Source organism: Eptesicus fuscus, chromosome 7 (assembly GCF_027574615.1).
Source record: "Eptesicus fuscus isolate TK198812 chromosome 7, DD_ASM_mEF_20220401, whole genome shotgun sequence".
Classification (NCBI taxonomy): domain Eukaryota; kingdom Metazoa; phylum Chordata; class Mammalia; order Chiroptera; family Vespertilionidae; genus Eptesicus; species Eptesicus fuscus.
The window spans coordinates 83,945,945-83,960,694 of NC_072479.1; the positions used below are offsets into that span (position 1 = coordinate 83,945,945).

Below are 14,750 nucleotides of genomic sequence, written 5' to 3' on the forward strand. Positions count from 1 at the left end.
TTAAATCCCCTGTGAAATGATTTGTAACGGATCTATTATTGAAGCTACCTTTGGAAATAATATATCTATAGATAATATTAAAAATATATCTAAACGTGCGATTCTTTGTCCAAAAAAATGAGCACGTTCAAAAATTAAATGAAGAAATTTTGGATATACACTAGTATAATAATAAATCTTTAGAAACTTTCGTTAATGATTTTAATCAGCTCTTATGAGGCAAATAATTATATATCAAAACTCATTCTTTACAATGTCACTTTGCATTTCATTAGCTTTCTGTGAAACTGAATTTTGATAGAAACATTTTTTAATTTCAATTTTATTTTTTCCATCACCATTTATCCACTCTATCAACTCTCCTCACCCCTCTTCCTTCACCCCTGCAATCACCACACTGTTGTCCATGTACATGAGTTCTCTTTTTTATTTTTTATTTTTTGCTCAATCCCTCTACCTCTCCCCAACACCTCCCCACCTCCCAAAGCTATCTGCCTGCTCTCTATCTATGAGTCTGTCTCTATTTTGCTTGGCAGTTCATTAAATTCCACATGAGTGAAATCATATGGTGCTTGTCTTTCTCTGACTGGCTTATTTCACTTAGCATAATGTTATCCAGGTCCATCCATGCTGTTGCAAAGGGTAAAATTTTCCTCCTTTTTATGGCAGAGTAGCATTCCATTGTATAAATGTAACAGTTTTTTTATCCACTCATTATGAAAACCCATGACTTCTAAAAAATTCTTCCTCAATAATGAATTCTCAATGAATCCAAAATTTAACATACAGGCATCAATATGAATCAGTTTTAATACTGGAGTTTACCCAAAAATAATAAAAACCCAGTAACATATTGAAAATACTCTTTTGATAACCACTTTTTAAAATATCTAAAATCATTTAGTTAAATGATCTAACAGCTCTGTGATCTCAAGTAAGAGATTCATGTTCTAGTTCAATGTTTTCCAAAGTGTGATCCATAGACCCACTTCAGAATCACCTAGAATGCTAGTTTAATATACAGTTACCTTAAACCTGAACCTACTGAATCAGACTCTCTCTCTCTGAGTTGGGATCTATAACCAGAATTTTTAAAAAGTTTCCTCAGATGGTTTCTTATGCATGATAAAGTTTTGAAATTAATTACTATCAAGATCACGAATATAGCCCAGCGGGTGTGGCTCAGTGGTTGACCGTCAACCCATGAACCAGGAAGTCACGATTCAATTCCCGGTCAGGACACATGCCCGAGTTGCAGGCGCAGTTCCTGGTGGGGGGCATGAGGGAGACATGATTCTCTCATATTTTCTAAAAAGACAACGAATATAAGTTCTTCTAAGTTGTTCTGCCTCTCTCAGAATAAGCTGTTCCGTCCTTTAAGTTCTCCAAAGGGTTACTTAAAGGGTTACACTTTATTTACAGGCATTATCATGTTGAATCACAATTTATCTGTTAACAAGATATGTAGTTTCTCTCACTAGACTGTGAGCTCCTCATGAGAAGGAATAATGGTTTTTGTGTTTGTATCTCTAAGCCTAACAATATCTAACAAACAGCAAGCATTCAATGAATCTGGTTAAATGAATACATGAAACATCATGGTTCTAAAAAGAGCATGTGACTTTGACCTGTGCCCAGTTCCAAATACTATACAATTAGCATCAAATTAATCTGTTCAATAGCCAGTTAAAATTTGGGTATAGGGGAATGGAATTTTTAAAAAATGTTAGGAATACCTTTAAAATTCAGATTTCCTAAACATTTCAGTCTCAAATGCTAGTGTGTTTAAAAACAGAATTTTTAGCCGAAACCGGTTTGGCTCAATGAATAGAGCATCAGCCTGCTGACTCAAGGGTCCCAGGTTCGATTCCGGTCAAGGGCATGTGCCTTGGTTGCGGGCACATCCCCAGTGGGGGGTGTGCAGGAGGCAGCTGGTGGATGTTTCTCTCTCATCGATGTTTCTGGCTCTCTATCCCTCTCTCTTCCTCTCTGTAAAAAAATCAATAAAATATATTAAAGAGAAAAAAAAAACAAAAAAGATTTTTTATATGTGGTTTTGGAAAAGTAGAAAAACTGGAGATGACTAACAGAATTTTATACTATTCAGTCTTAGAATGTTTCTAGGTTGTCACTTAGCAGAAACTACTGACAAAACAGACCATAAAAGGAAATATATACATCTATCTTTATCGTCATATTCCAGGAGTAACCAGCTAGCTCCTTCAGGAAATGTTATTGCTTACAAAGAGGAAAACATAAGCACAATAAGCAGAGAAACGAAAACCTTTTTTAAAGGCGGGGAAGGGATATCTAAAGCTGAAAAATACAATTGTCTGAAATTAAAAATACATTGGATGGGATTAAGAGCAGTATAGACATAACAGAAATAAAGACCATTGTGCCTGGAAACATAGCAGTAGAAATTATCCAAAGTAAGGACAGAATGAAAAAAGTTTTCTTTTTAATTGAAAGGTGAGTCATCTGTGAGAAAATACCAAGTGATCTAACAGAAATTGAAGTCCCACAAAAAAAAAGGCATGATGACAAAAAAATATTGGAAGAAATAATGGCAAAACTATTTAATAAAAATTATAAATTTATTGATAAAAGAACATAGACCACTTAGTGGGAACTCATCATTTTCAATATGGATAGGTAAATATAGAAATAAATATAGGTGCAAATGTGTGTGCATGTACGCGTCTGTGTGTATATGTATATGTATCCTTGCTAAATGCAATGAGAAGGCCCGGCTCTCTACTGAAAGAACCAGGGTTCCTGGAGATTCTGGGGCTGGGTCCAGGGAATAACAAGGTAAGTCTGGAATATTATATTGTCCCATAATATGAAAACATGTTTGAAGAATAATGAGAAATGTCAAATGAACATAGGAAGCTAGACTGATGGTGCTCTGACTAGTTAAATTTGGAGCATTTTGAGACTAAAAATAAATAATGATTGTAACAGATTACAAAACTCACTGAATAAAATAGGAATTCACTGTTCCACCTTGGCTTAAATAAATAAATGGGGAGGAGAGAAAAGTCCTTCTTATAGTAAAGTCCAACCAATAATGTTAATTTAGAAGAATGATAAAATTAGAAAACCACTATTTGGCAACCATCACTGTATAATTAATTCAAGCCAGAAACATCAGTGGATATTATAACCAGTGGAAAAAAGTGTGTTGAATAATGAGATATCACAGCATCACAGTATCTCCTCAAATGCTTGGTAATTAAAAAACAAAAAATCTTTATAATGAAAATGGGCAAAAGCTGACATTTTCAGATAAATAAAAAGAATTTGTTTTCAGCTGGCCTGCACTTGCACAAAATGCTATAAGAAGTTCTTCAGATTAAAAATAAGTGACATCAAATGAAAATTTGAACCTACAGAAAGGGATTAAGAATTCCAGAAATGCCGAAACCGGTTTGGCTCAGTGGATGGAGCGTTGGCCTTCGGACTGAAGGGTCCCAGGATCGATTCCAGTCAAGGGCATGTACATTGGTTGCGGGCACATCCCTGTTGGGGGGTGTGCAGGAGGCAGCTGGTCGATGTTTCTCTCTCACCGATGTTTCTAGCTCTCTATCCCTCTCCCTTCCTCTCTGTAAAAAATCAATAAAAATATTAAAAAAAAAAAGAATTCCAGAAATGGTAAATATATAGGTAAACATAACATTCAATATGCAATGTTTTTCTCTTAATTTATTTAAAAGATATATGATTTTAAAAAATGAACTAAGAAAGCTAATAGAAGAATTAAAATGAAATACTAAAAAATATTTAACTGATCCAAAAAAAGTCAGGAAAGGAGCATGAGAGAAACCAAAAGCAGGCAGCACAAATAGAAAATGAAGAGCAAAAGGGTAGATCTATATCCAACCATATCAATTTATATACCAATTAAAAGGCAGACTGCCCTTGCTGGTTTGGCTCAGTGGATAGAGCATCGGCCTGCAGACTGAAGGGTACCAGGTTCAATCAAGGGCACATGTCCAGGATGCTGGCTCCATCCTCGGTTGGGGGTGTGTGGAAGGCAGCCAATCAATGATTCTCTCTCATCACTGATGTCTCTCTCTCTCTCTCTTCCTCACTGAAATCAATCTATATATATATATATATAAAACTCTAATATGCAAATAGACCAAATGGTGGAACAACCGAACAACCGGTTGCTATTACATGCGCTGACTACCAGGGGGTGCGTGCGGAACATAGTGGGCATTGGCAGCAGGCGGCAGAGCGCAGAACATGGTGGGCATCAGCTGCGGAGGGATGGTGGAGCAGGTCAGCAGGGGTGCCAGACCAAGGCAGGGTGCCGGTCGCTGTCACCGGGGTGAGCCTCTGGTGGTTACTGAAAATTCTTTGCTCCTGCGCACTGCAGTTCCACTGGGCGCCCGCATCTGCTGCTGGGGCCAGCCCCACTTGCACCTGCTGCTGGCGCTGGAGCCGCCGCTCGCACCTGCTGCCAGTGCCCAGTGCCGACCCTGATCGCTCGGTGCTGTCAGTGGGTGTGAGCGGCGGCTGCTGGCCCCAATTACCCCTCAGGGCTTCTCCACCTCCCCCTGCTCCTGAAGGGCAATTAGGGCCAGCAGCCGCTGCTCACATCCACTGCTGGCAACGGCCCCGCTTGCACCCGCTGCTGGCGCCAGAGCCGCCACTCGCACCCACTGCCGGCATCCGGCGCTGGTCCCGATCACTCGGTGCCGTCAGCGGGTATGAGCGGAGGCTGCTGGCCCTGATCGCCCCTGAGGGCTTCTCCACCTCCCCCTGCTCCTGAGGGGTGATTGGGGCAGCAGCCACTGCTCGCACCCGCTGACAGCGCTGGCCTCACTTGTACCCAGTGCTGGTGCCAGCCCCAATCGCTCTGAGCGGTCAGCGGGTACGAGTGGGTCCGGCACCGTCAGCGCGTGGGAGCAGTGGCAGGAGCAGGGTTGCTAGAAGACAGGGGGTTGGGACTGTGGTGGGAGGGGCCAGGTGGGGGCGCAGAGGATGGGCCGAGACCCGCCCCTGTGCCCACCAGAGCCTCATGTCCCACTGTTCCTTTCAAGGTGCACGAATTTGTGCACTGGGCCCCTAGTATAAACAAATAAATAAATAAATAAATGTGGACTGTCAGACTAGATACAAAAGCAAAACCCAATTATATACTGTCTACATGAGATACACTTTAAATATCAAGACAAAAATAGACTTAAAAATAAACAAAAGAATGGAAAAAGATATACTAGCAAACAAGTGTAAAAAAGCTGGAATGACTACATTAATATAAGACAAAATGCACTTCAAGACAGGGAGTAAGACCATAGCTAGAAGGGCATTTCATAATGATAAAAGGGTCAATATAATAATCATTAATGGCTTTGTGCTGAATAACAAACTTCCAGTGCACAGAAAGAATAAAGGAATAAACAAGTTCACAATCATAGCTTAAGATTTTAATACCTCTCTTTTAGTGAGAGAATTAAAAAAATAGAAGATTTAAACAATGCCATCAACCACACTTTGATTTACAACACTACACCCTACAATTGTAGAACACATTCTTTTCAAGTGTACCTGAATGTGTCTTATTCACCTAATAAAAATAAGGTTCTATAAATGTTCATTAAATAAATGAATACATAAATGGAAGATGGGGCATGCTGACTTTTTAAATATAATTTTTAAATTATTGATTTGAGACAGACAGACAGACAGACAGAAACATCAATCATGCTCCCTAGGACACAAACTGGGTATGTGCCCTGATAGGGAATCCAACTCGCCACTTTTCGGTGTAAGGTAAGGTGCTCCGACCAACTGAGCCACACCAATCAGGGCAGGACATGCTGAATTTAAAGTAACAATGGTTGGCTGTATTGACTAGTTCATAGTTGAAGAAATGGACAAGAACTTGAAGGTAATGTTATAGACTTAGAATCATCTAGGCCAGTGATTTTCAACCTTTTTCATCACACACTAATTACTAAAATTCTGTAGCACACCAAAAAATACATTGTCGATCTGACAAAAAAAAAAAAAAGTATAATTTTGATTCATTCACACTAGACAGCTATTGATATGTTGGCTGTTGTCATTTTTTTCCTAAAGGAAAAGAGGTCAGTGCCCCTGACTAAATAGTCAAGTATTGCATGTTTTAAATTTTTTTGCGGCACGCCGGTTGAAAATTGCTGATCTAGATGGCTATATTTCAAAATACTTAAAGTTCACTAAGCTGGATGCTAGATACAAGTACAGAAGCAAAGTCCCAGCAAATGAAGGAAAAAGTTAAATAAAGAAGCATTAAGTTTTAGGGATAGGCATAGGTACCTTCTCTGAGATTTAATACAAAGAAACAAAAATGGATGCAGGCACAGAGATTTATTGGAGTGAGGGAAAGAGTGAGGCTACTCTTGCAAAATGGCTTCACCTTCTCAAGCGGTTTAAAGGACCTTTCGCTTAGGGTTTCCAAGAGCCTTGTTAAAAAGGTTAACTGAAGAGCTATTACACATACAAGACTGATTACAAGGTAATCAGGAATAAGTGATCAACTTTTCTAATATGGTGTTTGGGGGGTAAATATACTCTTAGGATCAACCTGGGCCTAGAGTCGCCTTTAAGCCATTCAAAGAAGACTGTGCTCCGATTAAGATCCATACTCTCAACACCCCATGTTCCAACGCAGAGATAAAATCTGACTGCTGGGAAACACAGGTGTCTTATAAATGCAAAGACTTTCTACCATCATACTATTTGTCTGGCTAATAGCCAAGGAGGTGACACAGATGTGAAGAAACTGGTCACTGAACATCTAGCTCCCTCGTGTTCTCCTTATCTCCCTTCTCCATCGAGTCATTCTCACCCAGCTTCAACCTCAAGCACTAATTCTCAACGTCCCATGTGATTTGAGAGCCTTCACTGCTGTTCCATGAGATTTTGCTCCCCCAAGAAAAGCCCCTCGCTCTTTTCAACTGTCAAAACCTACCTCACATACACCATGGACTTCACAACCAAACACAGAATTCCCAACAAAGCTGTTCGGTGTCACTGAAGCATCTACACTGTATGTTTGACCTTCCTTGTTGGTAACAAGGACAGCCTCTTCCTTAGTCAGCAAGACAATCATACGCTGTATCCAGGGTCAACAACAAAAATGATAGGTCAATTGCAAAGAATGTGCCTGTGAATGCGTATGTGTATGCATGCATATAATTCATCACCATGAGTAAACAGAATAATTATTTAACATGTGTATATATAAAACATCAATATTGCATTTAGCTTGTGAATATTTCATTTCTATAAAATGACATAAAATAATGGGAATCATTAAAAAATATGAGTGGTCAAATTTTAAGAAATCTATAGAGCTTGTTTAATCTTTAGGAATCTAACTACTTTGCATCAAATCTACATTTTTTTTTAAATATATTTTATTGATTTTTCACAGAGAGGAAGAGAGAGGGATAGAGAGTTAGAAACATCGATGATAGAGAAACATCGATCAGCTGCCTCCTGCACAACCCCCACTGGGGATGTGCCCACAACCAAGGTACATGCCCTCGACCGGAATCGAACCCGGGACCCTTCAGTCCGCAGGCCGACGCTCTATCCACTGAGCCAAACCGGTTTCGGCCAAATCTACATTTTGACTGTGTTCTGTCATTACCATTTATTGCTACTTTCTAATTTTTTTATTTTAATTTTCTACTAAATGTTTTACATTTCAAAATAAATTGGTAAAGTCAGACACTGCTATGACAAACAGAAATTCTTTTGACTTAAAAAAAAAAAAAGAGGAACACATATTTGGCATCTGTATGGAACATACATTATATTCTGGTATAATTATCCAAAAGGGTTAAAGACCAAAGAAAGAATCTGCTTGCTTATTAAAAATGCAAACATTACCTCAGTCATACAAATAGCCCCAAACTCGCCTGGCCACTGCCTCTGCAGATCACCCACCAGCATCAGCATTACATCATATGACATTATGGAACAATAGTGAACTCTGTGTAATACTTGAATATATTGTTTTGGAAGAATAAACTGTCATTAACTTGAATAAAAGCTTTCTGAAATCAAACCTGGGGGGTAGAGCCCTCACTGTGTGGCCCTTTTACTACTTTGAGAAATAGCCTCATCCTGAAAGCAGGAAAGAGGGAAAAAGAGATTAGAGTATAAAGGCAACAGTGCTGAGTGGCCCCTGCAGCCGCCCAGCTGACAGCTGGCAGGGCTTTAAATTACCAGACACAACAATGTCAAAGCAGGAGGCACCTCAACACATGCTGCACCTAAAAGTCCAAACAACCTCACACCCATCCCTCTATTTCCTAGTACAGCCCAGTGATTTGAACAATGGGCTTTGCTAGAATTGAGAACTGAGTCTTTTCCTATGTACAAAATTTTTACACACTTGATGTCCCGATGCCATTGCAAGATGGGCTATCACTTGTAGCCATGTGACTTTTAGGCACTGAATTTAAGCTTTGAGCACCAACGTTTTAATCTACGAAAGGAAATGAAAAGCAGCTATTATGCAGAGGCATGAGGGGGAGGGAATTAGCTACTATTATATTTATACTTACTATTTCCACCCAATTGTCCCCCCTTTGCCTACCTTTTCCACTGCCCAGGATGTTCCTACTTACTTCACAAGTGAAACATGAGCATCAACTTCAATGCCGTTGTCACATGTTGCCATTTCTACTTTCATGCCACTCTTACCAAGTGACTTCTCTACCTTCCAAATCCTAGATCACCTCTCAACTGCAACCTGCTACTCCTCTCTCTGAAACTGTCCTCAATGTTCTCAATAGACAAGGTTCACAGAGGCAAAAAAAACAAAGCCAGAGCAACACAGCTAGCTAGTTGGTGGCTGAGTCCCATTTAAAACCTCGTTCATCAGTGCAACCAAGTCCAGCTGCACTGCATTGACTACACTTTATTAACTATTCACTTTCAGATCCCCAGAGATTATTTTAAATCTGAAGTCAGCTTCCCTTAGTACCAAGCCTTTTCCTAGATGCTTCACTTACTAGTCAATTTATTATCATAAATTATGAGTTATTTCAAATACTTAAAAAAAGAAACATTAATCTCAGAAAATTATTAAGTATATCTCAAAGTTCTGGGGGAATTATTGTTGTTTGTTTTTAGTATTTCCCTAAAGTGGGACAAAAATTTGTCACATAAGGCCTCATCCAGGGACTAAAAGAGTTTATAGAGAAAGGTCGCAGTTAACAGCCATGAAAATTCTGACTGTGAGAATTACTGCATGCATTTCCAGAGGGACAGAGCAGAAAGGTTTCCTTAAACCAGCAGTCACCAACCTTTCAGACCTCACGGACCACCAGAGGTCCGCGGACCACCAGCTGGCGATCGCTGGGAGAATACCAGTTCCCACTCTAAGTTTCTAAAGATAAAGGTTATATCTTTTAATATTATTGTACAAGGATATGTGGAGATGAAAATTTCATTAATGTTGGCTTCTTTGGAGAATCACATCATTCCTCAAAATTATGAAAACTAGTAAGAGGATGTAATGTGTCATTTTATGTAAGAGCCAGAAGAGTTTACCAAAGTCTAACTCTAAGGACTGTGGGGAACAGACTGAAAGCCTGTACTGCCACATTAGTAAAGCAGATGAAGTGCTAGGAAGAATGAGTTGATATATGGATCATCTATGAAGCACCATTTGTTTTTATATTTTTGTTTTTTAAGTATAGTGTGGGATAGTGTAACTAGTATAGAATTTGACATCAGTGATGAAGGTTCAAGTTCAATCTATCAGCAGCTATCGGATCTGGCACAAATCACTTAAACATATTTAATGATATAAGAATTAAAGGAATGATATGTGTATGGCAGGGGCTTTTAAAATATATAAATGTAAGATGATTTCTATTACTGTACATTGTACCAGGTTAATAAACCAGTACCTCATGTTCATTTATACGTCCTAATATTTTAGGGGAGAGGGAGACAGAAAGAGAGATTCTTATAGTAGAAACCCCACTCCATTAACAGAAAATCATTACCAGTACTTAATGGAGATATGAAAATAACAAAATAAATTAATATATTTACTAATTTAAAATTAACAAAAATATGAAATTATTAAATAAACAATAAAACTCATATTAAAAGGTAGCTACCTCAATATACACTAATCAAGAAGGCTAATGGTTTGTATACACTCTCCCTCCTCAATATATACACTCTCCTCTCATACAATACGGTTGCCAGAATTAATTAAAAGTGTATCAGTGGTCATGGAGATTTCCTCTATGGATCTGAACTAGCCAACCCATAGTCCAGACCATTCATGGAAATATAACAGGTAAGGACTAAACTCCAACATCATTCATTCATTCATTTATTTATTCAGACCCTACTTTATACCAGGCTCTATTCCAAGAGCTGAGGATTTAACACTTGGAACCAATGCCATCACACATTCTAGTAGAAAAATAGAGACCGTAACCAAATAAACAATGCAGTAGGACAATGATGATTAAGTGCTACAGAGAAAAACAGGCAGGGAAAAGGGCTGCAATTCTAAATAGGGCAGTCAAGGAAGGCTTCACAGAGAAGATGCCATTTAAGGAAAGACCTAAAGGAGAGGAATAAGGCACACAGATATCTGAGGAGAGTAGTGGGGCTATGCAAACCTTTCCAGCAAGTCCAGATAAGTCAAAATGCAAGCCCTTACCTTTCAAAAGAGGTTGGAAGGTTGGAATCTCTTGCAACTTGATGACATCAGGATCATTGCTGACGTTCCGTGAGGCCTGGGAGCCCTGAGCTACAACCACAATATCATCCATCTTGGCTCTGTGCTTAGCTGGAGAAGGAGTCACTGAAAATAAAGTTACACCGCTCAGGAGTTGCATGTTCATTAGCCACCTCTGTCTCACCAAAGCTGTTTCACTGTAGTTATTAAAAATAATATTTTTATACCAAAAAAAAATGCTAACTGGATTTTTTCCTGCGGTGGGGGCTCTAAGGGAAATGAATCATGGAGGAACTCCATTTTCTATCATAGTTTTAAATAACTCAAACATTACAGAATATATATATATATATATATATATATATATATGAAATTGTTTTTGTAATTTAAAATATTTTATTATTTGGCACACAAATGAATGAGCAAATTATGTTTTTAATTTTTATTTCTTTGATCTTCTTGATGTCTGTCCCTATTTTACCAATGAGGAAATAAGGGTACAAAATTTGGCTGTGACTTGCCAAAAGTCAACAGGGGTAGAAAAAGAGTTAGGAAAGGAATTGGAGGTCTACAAGTTGTTGGTATACATGACCCATCCCTGCGGCACTGCGGTTGCAGAGCTGTCTAGCCACCCATCACAGCAAACCAAGTACAGATCCTAATTATGGGGGGATGGGGACAGACCCTGATACCCAACCCTAGATAATGGGTGTATTCCTGAGGCACCAGCCCCCTCACCCTTAAAGTTACAGGGATTAGTCCAAGAAGGTAAAAAAAAATAATCAGTAGGTCCCTTCTAGGCTGAGGCAAAATTCAGACACTTGGAGGACTGCTTAGAGGCAGGTCAATTTCAGGTCTCTAGGCAATCTACTCGGAGGGAAGTGATTCAAACTATCAAGGACTCACTAGTCCAAGACATCTTCCTCTCCCCAAATATGTTCCTGGCTGGGGCCAGAATACACCTTTTACACTCCACAAGGCAGATTTGCAAGCTCATCCATCAGTCAGGCTCTCAAAGGTCGATCCAAGGATGCCACAGAACTGCCCTGCCACCTAGAGGCTGGAGTCTCGTATGGCATGGCGTTCACTCTTCCAGAATCTCTCTCTTTTTTTTTTTTCTCTTTAAGAAATACCTCTTAATCTCTTGGTAATTTACCTAACGCACCCAAGAGTTAAAAGATTATACACCTGTCACACATCCCTCCTGAAAAGGAACCTCTGGGACCCGTTTTGAAGAAGGAACCTGCTCTTAGCAGTCCTGTCTACGATCCATCCACTGTGAGAACCAAATCTCACTGTGTCAGTCCCGAGTCCTAAAGCCAGTAATTAACTAGGTCATCTTTTAAATAGGCTGTGGCTCGGAGACACAGCTGTTTCGAAAATAAATAATGGGTATGGGCGCCCACGCTGGCTTCGCTGCTGTCACACACGGGCACTCCATCAGGGGACTCAAGGCTAGGACAGATGGTGACTTTAAAAAAAAAAAAAAAAGCATGGTGAGGGCTTTCGGTGCGTTCGTGTCCGCCGGTCCCAGACCCCACTAGGCTGGGAGGCAGCGCCCTCCGCAGGCCGACACGGCTGCGTGGAGGAAGGTGGAAGTTAGGGCACCGACCTGAGGAGTTCAGATCGTTGGGTCGGCTCTCGGCCTCCGAGCTCTGCTCACTGCCCATGGTGCAGGCAGCAGCCGGCAGCGAACAGCGGGGAGGCGGTCGCCGCTCCGGCTGCGGGGCGACGGGCAAGGACGGGAGCGGGATGGGGATGCTACATCCAGTCGGGGCGCCGCAGCGGGGCGCTGTGTGCGGATGGAGTGCCCAGCCCACGTAGAGGGGCGCGGGCGGTGGGGAGTGGGGAGCCCCTATTTGGGGAACGGACGCGCAGAGAGGAGCACGCGGCCGCACGCAGCTCGCCCGCCTCCTCTGGAGGAACTCCAAGGAGGGAGAGGCGGGGAACGGCGGGCTTCAGCTGCGCCTGCCACCTGCGGGCGGCGCCGCTGCCACTCACTCGCTCACGCGCCGCAGGCTCGCTCCTTCCGGGACGCCGATTGGCGGCGCCGGCGGCGCGCGGCCGTCAGTTCCGGGTTAGAGGGCCGCCGCCTCCCGCCCCAGACTGGGCGGGACGATTCGCGTAGGAAACTAGGGTGACGCCCCCTTAAAGGGCCCGACCCTCTGAAAACCAGACCCGCCCCAAAAGGATATTGTACTGACCCCGTCACCTTTAAGCATCATTCACACATTCGACACTTTATCCCTCTCGTTAGAACGTTATAGAATAGATGTGTGTGTGTGTGTTTAAACTTTATTTCCCAGATAAGGAGAGATAGACTCACGGTCTGAGTCCACAATTGTCTGGGTGGAAAGCTCCTGTTTCAGCTCTGAAAGCTGGGCATATGGCAGGGGACGACCATCCCCAAAATGGTGAGAGAAGGAGCTGGGAATGAGACAAAATGGAATGTGTGCATCTTCAAAGGGAAGTGGATGCTGCTCCAGTCTAGGCACTTTCTAGGAGACCTTGACAATTATCGGCAAGCTGCCATTCTGAAACAAGCAAAGGCGAGGAAGGAGTACAGGTAATGCAGAATGGAAACTGCAGTTTGGGCAGGTCAAGGACTTAGACCTAGCAATGCAATACCATCAGAGGTGGGCTGGGAGTCTCAGAACTTTGCAATTGATTTCTATTGTTTGCTTCATGAAATTTCAAGCAAATGCCCTGAGATGTTATATATCTATAATAATAAAAGCATAATATGCTAATTAGACCAGACGTCCTTCTGTCCTTCTGCACGAAGCCATGCCTGCAAGGGAAGCCCAGGTCCCAGGTGCCTGCTGGGGACAGGAGGGAAGCCCGAGCTGGGGGGGGGGCCCCCCCGCAAGGCCTACTCTTGCACGAATTTCGTGCATCGAGCCTCTAGTGTAAATATAATCTCAGAAAGAGTGCCAAATTCACTAAATGATTAAGTTCCTTCTATTCTGTATCTCAGGCATTTCCCCTATTTTATCTTATTTAATTTTCACAACAACTCTGAGGCCCATAAACAGGAAACTTCCTTATGGTCACTAAGCAGAATTAGTATTTAATATTGTCTGATTTCAAACCTCAGGCTCTTTCCTCTACTCAGCATTACAGCACTGGGGGTGGAGTGGGGGTGGGGGAGTAAGTGCAAATGAATACAAGTTCGATGTACTGTGAGGATAGAACTAAAAACTGCTTGAGAGATCAAAATAAACTCCTTCTTAGAGGTGGTGTGTAGGTTTTATTCCTTCTCATTTATTTTTCCTCTTTGCTCTTCTGATTGGGTAATTTCAACTGATCTGTCTTCTAGCTCACTGATCTTTTTTCCCTGCTTAGTCAAGTCTGTTGTTGAAGCCCTCTGTTGAATTCTTCAGTTTTTAAAATTATTTCTTATGCTTTTTATCTCTTTGTTGAACTTTTCATCTTGTCCTTGTATTGTTTTGCTGATGTCATTAAATTATTTTTCTGGGTTCTCTTGTAGCTCTCTGAACATCTTTGGAACATTTATTTTGAATTCTTTGTCAGGCAATTCCTGGATCTCCATTTTTTGGGGAACCAGTTACTGGAATTTTACTGTATTCTTTGGTGAGACATATTTCCCTGATTCTTCATGATCCCTGTAGCCTTGTGTAGGTGTCTGCACCTACAGACTTTATGGACTGACTTCAGTAAGGGAAAAATTTTGCCTGCAGGTGGAGGCATGTTGGAACATGCTGTGTCCCCAGTGGTATAGGGCACAAATACAGGGGCTTGTGGTAGCTAATAAGTGATAAAACCAGGAGTCAAGTATTCTAAAACTCATATCTCTAATCCACTCCAGACTAGCTCCTCTTCCCATGTCTTTATGTTCCATCCAGTCTCCAAGCCAGAAATCTGCTTACCCTCACCCCCACATCAACCAATCACAAGTCTAGAGAGCCTCTTGTCTTAATATATTTTCTATCTCTATGCCCTGTTCAGGGTCTCCTCATTTCTTGGAAAACAGAATGACTCTGGCATCACCTTCTTCAATGCATCGTAC

The 14,750-nt window shown here is 41.2% G+C and overlaps 1 protein-coding gene across 2 annotated transcripts in view; it reads right to left on the reverse strand.

Annotated features, from left to right (window-relative positions):
- Positions 1-12,775, reverse strand: part of BORCS5 (BLOC-1 related complex subunit 5) — a 76,171-nt gene extending 63,396 nt beyond the window's left edge. Inside the window, exons 1-2 of one of the 2 annotated variants that reach the window (XM_028143945.2) lie at positions 12,722-12,775; positions 10,703-10,846 (exon numbers count right to left, since the gene is read on the reverse strand). In XM_028143945.2, the coding sequence (XP_027999746.1) occupies positions 10,703-10,846; position 12,722 (145 nt within the window). In that variant the 5' untranslated portion in view covers positions 12,723-12,775. The other variant, XM_008140419.3, reaches the window with a different exon arrangement.
- Positions 12,776-14,750: the final 1,975 nt, after the last annotated feature.